Genomic DNA, 14323 nt, shown 5'->3' with positions numbered 1-14323 from the left:
CGGGACTTTTTAATCTGAAAGCCAGTTTTTCTGTATGTTTCTTATGACTCAAATGCTTGAGTCCTTGGTTTCCAATTTCATGTCTTGTCTACTTATTTTCCAAATGGGGATTATTTTTAATTGATACAACATTCATTTGAAAGGAAATCTGATACCAATATCATTTTTCCAACTGTATTTTGACTTATTTAATAAAATATAAAACAAGTAGAAATTAATTTATTTTCCCTTTGACCTATATTTTATTAAGGTTTTTAAAAGATCACATTCCAAATCATCACCTGCATTCCAAACACTATTTAGCACTGAAATGTTAGGTGGTGTTCAAATTTCTAGCCACTTTTCTCTTGAAGGTCATGTAATCATAAGAGCCAAGAGCTGCCAGGGTAAGAGGGACTTAGATGGAGAAAAAAAGAAAGAAAAGTAAAAGAAAACATGGACTATTGCTAGATACCAAGGAAAAAATTGAGAACTGTGGAATTACATAGTTGATGTTTTTCAAAAGAAGGAAAATGAATTATTAACCTACCTATTCTGGCACATAATGGCAATTAATTTTGGATATAGAAAGTGCTTCTATATCTCTGTGGCCGTGAAAAGTATTCCTTATGCACAAGGACTTTCTAGTATCATTCAAAGCAATTATCTCTTACAAAGAAACATGCCAATGCCACAACTGGTGACCTACTGGATTTAACAAAGAGTTGGGAAACAGGAATTTTCTTGTACATTTTATGGCTTCAGAGTGCTGAATGTCAATAATTGTTAACTTTCCATATTCGAATCTATTTCAAGAGTATTATCACCAAGTTCTTTTGTGAAAGGAATTTTTAGAATTCCTATAAATAGTAATACTAGTCCCATTTATAAAATTGCCTTTCATTTACTGAAAGACTCAGACTCATGAAATTGTCATTTGAAAGAAGATACAGTTGAAGGGCTCCTGGATGGTTCAGTTCAGTTGAGCATCCAACTCTTGGTTTGGGCTCAGGTCATGATCTCAGGGTCATCAAAGTGAGCCCCTTGTTGGTCTCTGCACTGGGCATGAAGCCTGCTTAAGATGCTCTCTCTCCCTCTCCCTCTCCTCCTCCCTGCAGCTCTCCCTCCCTCCACCCCATCAAATTAATAAATAAATATTTTTTAAAAAATACAGTTGACTACCATTATTCATGGGCTCCATATTTGCAAGTTTACCTACTTGCTAAAATTTATTTGTAACCCAGAATTAATACTCATGTGTTTTCATGATCATTTGTAAAAAGCATTAAAAAGGTCGTGTCAGCTGGGGATTAAAGAGCACAGTTACTGTGATGAGAACTGAGTAAAATACGATTATTGAATCACTATATTGTATACCTGAAACTAATATAACACTGTGTGTTAACTCTACTGAAATTCAAACAATAAACTTAAAATTAAAAAGTCTGAGTCACCAAGCACACACAGTCCCAAATGAAGTTGAACAAGAGATGTTCTGACTTACTGTGTCAACTCTTACCCTTTTAATAAGGGTTTTTTTCTTGCTTTATTTAGGATCACATTTTTTGCATGTTTGTGTTTTTCATTGGTGATTTCACTGTTTAAAAGGGCCCCCAAGTGTAGTGCTGAAGTAATGTCTAGTGTTTCTAAGTGCAGGAAATCCATGACGTGTCTAATGGAGACAATATGAAAAAAAAATGGAGATAAGCTTTGTTTAAGCATGACTTACAGTGCTGTTGGCTTTGAGTTCATTGTTGCTGAATCAAAAATATTTATTTAATAAGGTGTCCTTAGACAAAATCACAACTAAAACAAGGTTGTATATTAATTAGTTGATGAAAATGTTGTGAACAGAGCCTTGTAGGAAACTAATACTGTATTTCCTCTAGAGACAATGAGTTGTATTCATAATTTGGTGTTTATGGTGACTTTATAGAATATAATTGCTGCTAATAACAAGAATCAATTGTATCTTGTTTTATGATTATTGTTATTGAGAGCCAGTTACTGGTTAAGTTTATGTCTCTTCCACTGACGTAAAAAGCAATGTGTGTAAGTGTCAAAAGTAACTGTACCAATGCATGCAGCCAACTATCTTTATTTAACGGTCTTGGGGAATTTTATTAGAGTTAGTGGTCAATTGTTATCAATAAAGACAATAGATTTACTCCACTCAACCAAAAAGTGTAAAATTTTAAGGAATTTAGAAAAAGCTCTTATCCTATTTTCATGAATTGAATGAATCCATGAGTGACCAGTGGTTTGTAATCACTCTGTCAAGATCACTAAACATTTGATGCAGTTAAAGCTTCATATATCTTCCTTAGCCTAGTCATCAGCCTAACACATTGAATTATTTCTATTGTTACTTAAAAAATTCTTATTTACCCGCCTATCTGCATCGGAGGAGAAAGCTATATTGGCCCTTTACTTTAGAAATCCAAATGATTCACATTTATATGGTAAATATTTGATGATGAAGAGCACATAACATCGATGGCTAAGGAAGTAATAGCAAAAAAGTTGCATAAAATCTGGAGAAAAAAGGTTATCCCTATCGTCACCATTTATGAAGAATACTCTGAACAAAATATTTTGTTGAGTTTATGAAAACATTGGCTGTCACTAGCTGTTACCAATGCTGCTGTATAGCACACACTTTGAGGATTCTTATCAGTGAGGAAGACAAGAAGCAGCTTACCATGTGTCCCTTTTACCTTCAATTGGCTCTGTTTGGAATAGCGCGCCCAGCTCACAAACCCTTTGATCAGTCACCAGTCAACATCCTTCTTATTAAGTATAAGAAGAACCTGACAAGGCCCAGAAATATATCATTTCTATTAGCTTTGGAGCCATATTGACTACAATTTAATTTTACAGTACTGAACACTAGAAAATTTATGTTTCAGAGATATGGAGTTGAAGTATTGCCCCAATGAACCATTAGAAATAAAAAATACTTTAAGGAAAATAATATATCTAAAGAACTATTTTAAAACTTAGCAGTAAAAGGATGTAGATTCAAGTTATCTTTGACCATATTCCATGAAGGTAGAAAAATGATCTATATAGTTTGCAATTTCCTTTGGGTATATCATGATGCTTGGCATTTAATTGTCCAATTATTTTCTTTAATGGGACCTTGGAAAAAATTAAGATATATCTAACAACATTGCCAGGTTCTGCAAATAGTTCTTTTAACCTTGAACTGAAGAAGAGTCTTTCCATATGTGATCTTAAAAAGAGCTGTTATGATGCATTGCAACACCTGCAAGTGAATTTGTTAGCCAGCCCACCAAATGTACTCTTATTTCTTTCATGTGCTTTACTGACAATTTAGAGAGCAGACTCAAGGTGAATGATACTCATAATCTCAAAAAAATCTTCTCGGTTGACACAAAAAATTGAATGCTCAGTAGTATAACATAGAAACTTTCTTACTCGGTTAAGTGTTCATATTTTAAAGCTGCTGGGCCCATTTTTTCTAACCTATGATCACTAAAGATAAAAAGCAAATCTTGTAAATTCCTGTAATAGTATAACTCTGGATGTGATGCATTTGATGATGAGCTCTAGACATCTTCCTAGTCTCCATTCTCAAAAAAAAAGAGGATGGGAAAACATGCTTATATTCTTGGAGAGGAGACTGGGGCATGGGGTTTATGAGGTGCTGAAGAATGGGAAGATTATATCAAGAATTATAAGGAGAAAGGCTGATTGATAGTTGATCTCCATGTTCTCTGATTCCCTTGAACCAGTCTCCATGGCAACTAAGTGGAGGCATCAACCAACTGAGAGATTTCTGGAGTTGTTGGCACTGTCCTGGCAATCCCAGGCTGCCTCGAGAGCCAGAATTATCGCCATCAATATTTAAGTCACAGCTTACAAGCTCCATATAGCATCAAACTACAGCTGGGGCCTGGGGGAATATAAATCAATTAATCAGATACATGTAACTCCCACCTATTCAGTTGCACAGGCTTACCCTGGTAACAACCTCAACATTTTATATTTTTTACTTTACTTTATTATGGTGGGGTTCTAACCGTATATACACTACATCTTTGACTCTATAATACCATCAATTAAAGATGAAATATTATTCTAAATATCACTAAAAAGAGGAGAAAGTTTCTAAACTCAAATGCCATCAATCATCATGCAAGCCCCAATTTCACAGACAGTAAAATGTGAAACACACACACACACACACACACACACACACATCTTGGAGTCTATGAAGTTCAGTCATTCAGATTGAGATAGAAACAGAGGTGCCTACATAAAATATGGTAATGTTCTCTTGTCTCTTTCATAATGATCAATCAAGACTTAATTTAACTTCGGTTTGAATGACAAAGTCAGACCAGAGCTTTGAGAACTTCAGCCAGCCACATCATACCTTCCCTTCTGTTTCCCTTTTGATGACTTTTTCTTTGTGCAGCCATTGGCTTTCTCAGCCTTCCAGCCTTAATTCTGTTTGCATCTTTTTGTCTTGTCCCTCTTTTTTACCATATAAGGGAGAAATTCTCTGCCTGACTAGAATGCTTCAGTAAAAGCCAAGAAGGACAAATGCTCTGATGACAGAGTATATAAACAACAGCATGACTCCCTTTAATGTTCTTCCCCCAAACATAGAGAGGTGAATTTTCTCTATTCTCTGCCTGTCTTTGCTACTTTTTAAAGTGATAAATCCCCTGCATTTCATTTGCTTGATTTCTGACAAACCCCTGGCGATATCAAAATGACTTTTCACAGTCTTCTCTGCACTCCGAGTTAGTAACTTGGGTATGTGGGGCCTCTAGGTGTTCTGGCTGTCTCTGATTTCTCCCAGGCTCTTACTCATGATTTGGTTCAGGTACACTGGCTTCCCTTCTGCACTGGGAAGGTCTCTCAGCAATCCCAAACCTTTCCCCATCTCCACTCACCAAGCGAGGACTGAGACGTTTTCCGTATCACAAGAGCAATCCTCACAGAACAATGGTGTGGATGGATTGGAAGGGAATGGCAAGCAGAGACAGGAGAGGGTATCTCTGCCCAAGGATATTAGTAAACAGACAAACCAGAAAGGATAACTTGAAAAATGACGCTTATTAGTAAACACACAAACCAGAAATGATAATTTGAAAAAAAGTTGCTGACCATACATTCAATGTACTAATTTAACTTCACAATAAATGTGTGGGATTCAGTATAGATACTTGAGATTGAGACCAAGATTCAGGAATCACTGAGACATAAATAATAAATAGTTGGGATTGGAAAGTGAATGTCATCACAGTACAGAAGCAGAAAAGAGGGCCTGAGTACCTGCGGGCATCTCAAAGGGGCGGCGAGGGCAAGGGTGCAAGTAGCATCATGGACAATTAGCTCTTTGAGGTCAGAAGAAAACTAGGCTCACAGGGAATCCAAGAGAAAGGAATGTTGAAAGAAGAAGGAAATAAGGGGCGCCTGGGTGCTCCGTGGGTTAAGCCTTTACCTTTGGCTCAGGTCATGATCTCAGGGACCTGGGATCAAGCCCTGCATTGGGCTCTCTGCTTGGCAGGGAGCCTGCTCCCCGCCTCCCCCCTTCCCCGCCTGCTTCTCTGCCTACTTGTGATTTCTCTCTCTGTCAAATAAATAAATGAAATCTTTAACAAAGAAGAAGAAGAAGAAAATGAAGAAGAAGATCACTGGTCAAATGATGCAAAGTAATCTAATATGATTTGGAATAAATATCTTAGATTTAGAAGTTATGAAATTTAGATAATGCAATATGAGCCATTGCATAGGTTGATGGACATATTTTACAGAACAATTAACAGGACGTTTATATTTTATCCCATGACCAAGTAGCATAATCTTCTTTTGGTAGCTTTGGCAACATCCTCATCTACAGTCTCATTTGTCCTTCATCTTCTCTTTAGGAGAGTGAGTGGTTACACATAGCCTGGGCAACATCCCTTGAGCAGGAGAGCTTTCTATGGTTGACTGCATCTGCCTGGGGAAACACCCCATTCAGTCATCGAGACGACACCAAAGCCATTGCTGGCAAAACCCTACCCATTTTCTCTCATCCACTTTCAGCAAATTTGCCTTGAGCTTATTTCCTAGAATTAGGTTTTTTTTGTTTTTGTTTTTGTTTTGTTTTGTTTTTTCTTTTAAACAGGAAAGAGATTTAAAATCCTTTCTTAGGCCAAAAACTTTACTTGGTATTGATCATTTTGTGGTTTTTTGGTGGTTTTTATTTGTTCTTCTGAATATCTTGGGTATCTACACTCCAGCTTTCACCTGTGAAATCCTCTGTTTCTCAGCCAGTTTGGCCATTTGGATTTATGAATCCTTCTTAGCTTCCATCACTAGAATCACTGTGTCATTAACCCTGAATCTTTAGGATTTATTCTTAACCTTCCGCCCATTCTCACATTGATCCTTCTGGCTGTAGCAATTCCCGTTCCAACCCAGATCTTCTGTACTCTACTGACCTAGCAAAGCTAAATGCTTCCTGACATTTTCAAGCTTATCCCTGAATTAGGCCTGTCATTTATATCACTTTTACAAATCATATGCCTTTTGTTTTTCCTCCTGAATTTTAAAAGTTAAAAATAACTTATAGAAGATATGATGAAAATTATATCTCCTTAATGAAAATTAAAGGGATTTTCCCCTTTGTAAAAATAATTCTATTTATACACAGCTTCAGAAAGTCAAGAAAAATATGTGAAAGGAAAAAAATCACTTAATAGTTATAACATTCTAATATTTTGACATTTAACATTGTTGAAATTTTTGTTCTATTTCTAGTTAGAATTTTTTTTAATTTTTAAAATTTAAACTTTTGCGCTGTATCTTAAATATAATTATGTATCAGGATTTCTTCATTAAAAGACATGTTTTCTAAAGAGAAATACTGGGAAATAAATATAAACAAGGTTGTGAGGTTTTGCTACCATAACAGACCTAAACATTTATAACACATTATAATTTTCAAGCCCTTGTACCCATATCACCTCTAAAGTCACCTTATTTTATTTATGGAGTTTTAAATTATAACCCATTAACAGTTATAAATATTGTTAAAATTGGTCGCAAGAAATAAACTCTTTCAAGATAATATCCAGAAAATTACATTATCCTTTTATTCCTTGGTTTCCCGAACTCATCTTGTGCTAATTCAGTATATAATATTTACTGGAATATATAATAATTACTCTGTATGTACTAAAGTGGTGCTCTAAATCTGATAATGGAAAATTGGATATTCTCATGATTATTCATTTTTACCCATACAATTATGATGCATCATCCATGAAGGCAGAATTTAGAAAAAAGAGAAATGTTACACTGAAGCATTGATGTCTCAATTTCCCAAGAATTACAGTGTAGATCTGTTTGTATAAAGTTTATTGCCTCAAACTCTTTGATCCCCATTTACATGACAATATCAAAATAGTTTCAAAAATTATAAAATGAATTCTATCAGTCTATCTTCTCTTTGGTTTTGTTATAGTCAACGATGCTTAGCTCCTCCAATAAGACCAAGCATTCCAGTCCAGGGGATCTTTCTGAACCATTAGTGCCTATTCTCCATCTAGCACATTTAAGCAGCATTTTCATGATTATTACCTCTTCATTTAACCTATTGATCTTTTAATTTTATGAAAATCAAATATCTAGCTCCTAAGACAAATAGATGTGTCTCAGTGAAATCCCTATATCTCTTGAAAATAATTAGATAACTTAATTATTCCAGTAAACTATATTTTAAAATTTCTTCTGAAATATTTAGCTCTTATAATATAAATTCTGTTTGAGAGAACTAGAAATACCCTATATTATGGCTGAAATACTAAGCGAAAACTCAGCTGCTGCTGGAAAATGACAAAAGCGCTCCCTTTTGTTTTAAATAAATTGAAAATGCTTCCAATATTTGAATAATGTAAACTTGAAAAATGGAAAATATTTGTGAATCTAATAAGCTCTTTTGAAAGAGAGAGACAGGATTAAACATCACTTTGCTATGTATGTGGTGTGACATTTTTGTTTTGTTCCAAGTTATTTTACTTTTTGTGCGACTTTGGAGTTTGTAAACATGCCATAAAATTTGGTAATTACATAATGATGATTTCATGGGTCTCACTTAGTGTAAAGGTGGCTAGACAGGGCAGCAAAATTGATTTTCTTTTTTATCTTTGTGGAAAGAAACAAAAGGAAACTGAATGCAAAATCTGCATTAAGACTATATTGGAATTATAACTCAACAATCTGTTACACATGAAATGAAAACCAGGTGCAGCCAAGTATTAGGTACTGTGGTACAATATTCAGCCAGTGGGTTAAGTTTAAACAACATTTTGTTTAACCCATGCCTTGTTTTGTTACCCATAATGTTCCAAATGCATATGACCTGAAACTATCTCTTGTCTCCTCTTGCCAAAGGTACTCAGAGGCAGGACTGTCCCTAGGCAAAATCATGAAGTAGGTGAATCTTGTGTTCATTCCCTACCCTTTTGCAATGACAATGTCACCTTAGATTCTCTCCACCTTCCTGTCACCAAGTGCCTACTCCAGCTGCTTTTCGCTCTGGATTTACCCTCTGTTTTCAGGGTGCTCATGCTGTTTCTTGTTGTCCAGTCCCTCTTTGATTATATAATTTCCCTACTCAAAAATGTGGCTCCCCCCAAGGAGCCAGGCAATGAAGTTTCTCCCACCTTTTGAGTCTTAATTCCCACTGCCCCTGCACCACAATATTCTACTGCAAGTGAATCGCTCACCTTACCCTTTTTGTTTCTATATCTTTTCCATGCTATTCCTTTTGTCTGAGCTGGCCTCCCTTTCTCATTTCCATCTGTTGGAATCCTAATCGTTTCTCAAGGTTCAACTCATCTGTATGTTCTCTACATGGCTTCCCTGATCATTCCCGGCCTCTCTCCTCTATACTTCATCTATTCCACTCATATGGCACTTACCACATGTTGCTTTGTATTATAATATTTATGTATGTGTCTTGTCTCCAGGCACTGTGCTGGGCGCTTTACAAACGTAATCTCATTTAAATTTCACAACAATCTGATGAGGTAGGTATTACTAAATCATTTAACAGTTGAGGAAACTGAGGTTCAAACAGGTTAAATAATTTGCCCAAGGTCACACCGCTAGAACAGAACAGAGTTAAGAATTGAACCCAGGTCCAAAATATATATTCTTTCCACAAAGCCATATTGCCATCTATTTAGTTCTTTTCCATCCCCTGAAAGATGGAATAGAGGTATAAAATATAGGAAGAAGCCAACTTAGGCTTTCTAATTATCACATGCTTCTTCAACAAAAAGGTAGAATTTGTTGGTAATTACTATGTTCCTAGCTAAAGCTGATTTGTTAACTATAGTCCATAAGGAATTCAAATAAAATGGGAGAAATTAAAAATCCTTACCTAAAGTTTCCAGAACAAGCATGACATAAGAAGAGAATGTTTAAGACAATTCATAATTTAATAAAGGCTAAATAACATTGGTCTCTGAGCACTACTGGAAAATAAGTACAAGGAAAAGAAGAAAACATGAGGCTGACTAAGAAAGGCTTCCTACCAGTCCCCTAGGGATTTAAACAAGCTGTGGTGGTTAGGAGGCTGAAGGTATGATTTCATCCTAAATCTTTCACAAACAAACAATATCTCTATTGTGTATAAAGCCCATTTTTTTCCTTCTATCTCTAGTGTGACATCTTGAATAAATTAGGGGAAATGAGGTGAGTGTTTCTAAGAGAGAAATCTCATCCCCAATGGACAACTTTTACAACTGCCCTCTCCAGTAGCCAGCCCAACCATGGATTATGAGCTGTACCTTGGACAGGCCCATTCTCAAGAGTCTTCAGCCTAGAACCAATCTCCCATTGGTCACATGACAGAGGCCCCATCTTGAGAAGAATTTAGACTTAGTGTGTGTGTGTGTGTGTGTGTGTGTGTGTAAAGGATTTGTTTATTTGAGAGTGAGAGAGTGCAAGTAGGAGGGGCAGAAGGAGAGGGAGAGAGAATCTCAAGCAGACTCCCTGCTGAGCGTGGAACTCCATCTCACATCATTGAGATCATGACCTGAGCTGAAACTAAGAGCTGGATGCTTAACCAACTGACCCAGCCAGGCACCCCAGGGTCTCTTTGTGTTTTGGCACCACTGCTTTTGCTTCTCATTTTCTAATCCCCCCAGCTTGTCGTATTATCGGTTGCATATTTCGTTAACATGAGTAAGATGCAGTGATCATTAAACATGTGCTCTCAGTGCACCTCTGTTAACTTCTGCCAGTCATCTCAACTTTGCTTGCCAAACTCCTTTTCAATTTATGTATGTTCCCTGTATGCCAATCCTATGCATATATGGCTCTCCACACTTGTTCTTCATACCAATCTTAACAACGATTTTAAAATTTGGGGGGGAAAATAGTGTGTCTGATCCAAGCTTGAGTATAGCAGGGCATACTGGACTTCAGGCCCTATTTTGGAAAGCCTGAAAATTTCCATTTTAGTTATGTGTGAAATCTGAGTAATTCAATGGACCCAACAGGAAAACCACCTTCACCTAAACTGAAATTCAAAACGCAAAAGCTCCTTTTCTTCTTTTCTCCAAAGTTTTCTATGATTTTTCTTGTCTTCCATAGAAGTCCTCAAAGTTAACTCATTTTTTTTCTTTTTCTTTTGAAATACTTATAGATTCATGGGAAGTTGGAAGAGAAAGGTACAAGGAGACCCTGTGTACCCTTCACCCCATTTCTTTCCACTGTTATATCTTAACGTAATTGTAGTACACTACGGAGGCCAGAAAATTGACATCAGTCTCATTCACTTTTAAATTTTAAAAAAGAACAGAAAATGTCTAACCTGATGATGATCTAGTCAGTTTTGTGTTTCACTCTACGTTCTGTTTCTACTCAAAAGCAGTAACCAGACTGACAGTGTTGGATACAAAAGGTCGTATGCCCATACACCCACAGAGAAAGTTCTCCCACATTGTTGGAGATGATCATCAGGACTCACGCAGACCTTTGGTCGGTATCATAGGTGGTGGGAGGGAGCCTCAAAAGACCAGGGCTGGAATTTGATTCTGCCTCCAAATGTGTGACCTTGAGCAAGTCACTTGACCTTTCCAAGCTTCAGTGTCTTCATCTTTAAAATGGAGGAACTGTTTCTCCTGCCTACTTCAGAGGGTTGTTGTGAGGATCAAATGTGATGATGTGTATGAAGGAAGGAGGTAGGCTGTGAATCAACAGTCATGAAGTTTATTATTCTTTTCTGAAACTATGCCTATTATAGAAGTTTAGTTTTTCAAAGGTGATTTTATTCTTAGAAACAAAACAAACCCACCTCCTTATTAGCCACAAGACCTATAATTTCCATTTTATGTAAATGACCTTGACTTTTTACCACTCTTAGTAGGACAGGCACTAGCAATGTATTGGACAAGCACTCTGTGACTCATTACCTACACACCCCGAGGCATACCTTCTATTTTAAAATAAATATTTCTTAACATTTTCTTCTGAAAGGTCGAATGCATTTTGAGTAGCTTTTATTTTTATCCTGACCACAGGATTTATTCTTGCTTTTTTTTTTTTTTTCAGCCATAAGACATATAATAGGTGCTCCTGACAATAGTGAGAAATTATAAAAATACCAGATTAGACAGCAGATGGTTTATGAAGTAGAAATGGAAATCATCCAAACTGTATTGTTCTTTGGTTTGTCTGGATTTATAATATAAACTCCTAACTCACTGGTGGATTCTGATGTGTGAGTTGTAAAACTGCTAGTCTTGGCAGTAAGGGTAGAAAAATGTATAGGATACAATAAACTTAAATCATGGAAAGTAAGATAAAAGTATTTGTGTGTACTGAATGTTTTGGGCACCAAGATAAAAGTGTTAAGATTTGTTTTCTCCTCTTTCCTTCCTGTATACAGGCTGGCATGGCTCTGACCTATGACCCCACAGCCGCCATACAGAATGGGTAAGTAGACAACATTTGTTCTATTTTAATTGCTAAAGTATCTTTGATCTCTGGATTCAGTACTGAAGAAAAATGTTCAAAACATTCTTTTTTTTTTAAACTTCAAACAGAAACTTTAAACCAAACATTTCTTATCATAATTTTTTCGTCCTGTGACTCTGACTTCATAACATCTTCCATGTCCTCTGTTTCCACATGGTGCCTACCCACATTATATGTCCCTCCCTCATGCTCTTTTTCTCTCTCTCTTAGAATAAGGAATGTAAAGAGGGAGCACAGATAGAGCTAAGCTGGAAGGTGTACCTGTGTGTCTCTGGGATAAGAGTATTAAACTGCTGGTAACTCTAGAATTCCAATGATTTTAGTGTTTTTCCAGTTCATTTAAACATAAATAATTCTTTTGCTATTTTCTTCTGGCTATTAGGGGTAAACAATGGACAGAGTCAAGTTAGAAACTTGGTGATTGTGTCTTCCCTCTTTATTTTATGTGTTTATTTCATTGATTTATTTATTTATGTTTGGGAAGAGAGGAGAAGGGAGAAAGGCAAGAAAATCTTAAGCAGGCTCCAGGCCCACCACCGAGCCCAATGTAGGGATTAGCCTCACAAGATCATGACCTGAGCCGAAATCAAGAGTCAGACATTTAACTAACTGAACCACACAGACACCCATTACTCCTTATTTTAATAAGCATCTGGAAATTTATAACCTCTTACTTAGAATAAATCACATAGCTTAGGATTCTTCCTTGAGAAATAAGACAAACTATATTACCTGAACTCTCAAAAATTCTGTGATTCTGAGTATCTTTGGTTGAAACTTTCTTCTTAGTTTCAGTCCCTTCTCTTTGCTTTGACTGTCCTGCAATTGACAGTAATTATTCTTTATTCTTTGATTGGTTGCTTGTTTTATTTTCACAGCCTTCCAACTTGGATTTCTCCATGGCTTTCAGTTTTCTGTCTTATAATCTCATTAAAGAATCAGTCAGAATGAAGACCTCATTTAAGATCAATGTAGAATGATAAAAAGATGCAAACTCTATTTTCTACTTGGTCAGCTGCCTTTAATGAAAATCTATGAGATAGTGGAAATATTTAAATATCTCCTATTCTTAACAATGTTACTCATTTAGTAAGTGATTTATTCATTCATTCAAAAAGCATCCAGTGAGTCTGCCAAGCACTTTGCTATGCTTTATAGATTTAAAAAATCTTGTATGAGACAAGATCTTTGCCTTCAAGGAACTCAGAGTCTACCCTTCCATAAAAGAGTAAAACATGGGTGGTAAACTAGGGAAGGAGTCTAGTCCTTTTTTCCTTTTTAATCAAAACTTCTCTCCAGGAGCAAAAATTAGGGATTTATCCAGTAAGCATGTTCTTATTTCCAATAAGGCACTATAAACTTGGAGTGTAAAAAGAAGGAAAGAAATGCAGAATAAAGTCCTCAAGAATCACATTGTATAGCTGGGGAAATAAAATAACTAACTCAAAAGGTATGAAATAAGGCATGATATGCTAAGTGATGGTGACAGAAAATATATTATAATGGAATATTATTATATTAGAAAAATATTATAATGGAAGAGAATAGATGTATTGAACACATACTATGTACAAAGTACTTTATATTTGTAACTTAAGGTGTTTGGGAGCAGAATCAAATACATGAAATATACATGTAGGTGCAATTGGAAATGTATATACATAAATGGAAAATAAAAATAATAATTGAATGAGTGTCATGTGTTCACTAACCAGCTTCAATAAGTACTAATATTTTGCATACCCTGTATGTATGTATATATTAGTCTGCGATATTTATCTATATATCTATTATAAATTCCTTCTTACCCATTGCTCTATATGAAGAATTAGAAATGTAGCAGTGACCTAGGCCTGGACTGCAATGAGAGACTGATGCTTTCTTATGCATTGTTTTAGGCAATCGTCTTTCTGATGCATAGTTTAAAATCTGACTGTCTTCTTGAAAGACATACTTTGCCAAGTGTTTATCCTGATTTATCACAGGCCTAAAGAGAAAGTAAAAAGGGATTTCTGTTCCTAATCTGAGCCACCAAAAGGGAGCTTTGGGTTAATGCTGTGTTGGAGGCTGTAAGGACTGCATGGAACACCGGGAACATTTCTCCCTTCCACAGGCCCTCACCTCACATTTCACCTCGCTGCCCATTTGCCACGTTGAGATTGGCTGCAGGTTCATCTGTGCACTTTATATTTTTTTTTTAATTTTTTCATTGACATATAATGTGTCATTAGCCCTAGGGGTACAGGTCTGTGAATAGCCAGGTGTACACACTTCACAGCACTCACCATAGCACATACCCTCCCCAATGTCCATAACCCAACCACCCTCT

The 14323-nt window shown here is 36.2% G+C and overlaps 1 protein-coding gene across 12 annotated transcripts in view; it reads left to right on the top strand.

Annotated features, from left to right (window-relative positions):
• Positions 1 to 14323, top strand: part of RBMS3 (RNA binding motif single stranded interacting protein 3) — a 717162-nt gene that overhangs the window by 579069 nt on the left and 123770 nt on the right. For 6 of the 12 annotated variants that reach the window (XM_059162401.1, XM_059162402.1, XM_059162413.1 and 3 more), the window contains 2 exons: positions 8398 to 8436; positions 11906 to 11952. In XM_059162401.1, the coding sequence (XP_059018384.1) occupies positions 8398 to 8436; positions 11906 to 11952 (86 nt within the window). The remainder of the gene's footprint in view (positions 1 to 8397; positions 8437 to 11905; positions 11953 to 14323) is intronic. The other 6 variants (XM_059162403.1, XM_059162412.1, XM_059162406.1 and 3 more) reach the window with 1 other exon arrangement.

The sequence above is a fragment of the Mustela lutreola genome, chromosome 2, assembly GCF_030435805.1.
Source record: "Mustela lutreola isolate mMusLut2 chromosome 2, mMusLut2.pri, whole genome shotgun sequence".
Lineage (NCBI taxonomy): Eukaryota > Metazoa > Chordata > Mammalia > Carnivora > Mustelidae > Mustela > Mustela lutreola.
This window is presented reverse-complemented; position numbering and strand designations above follow the sequence as displayed.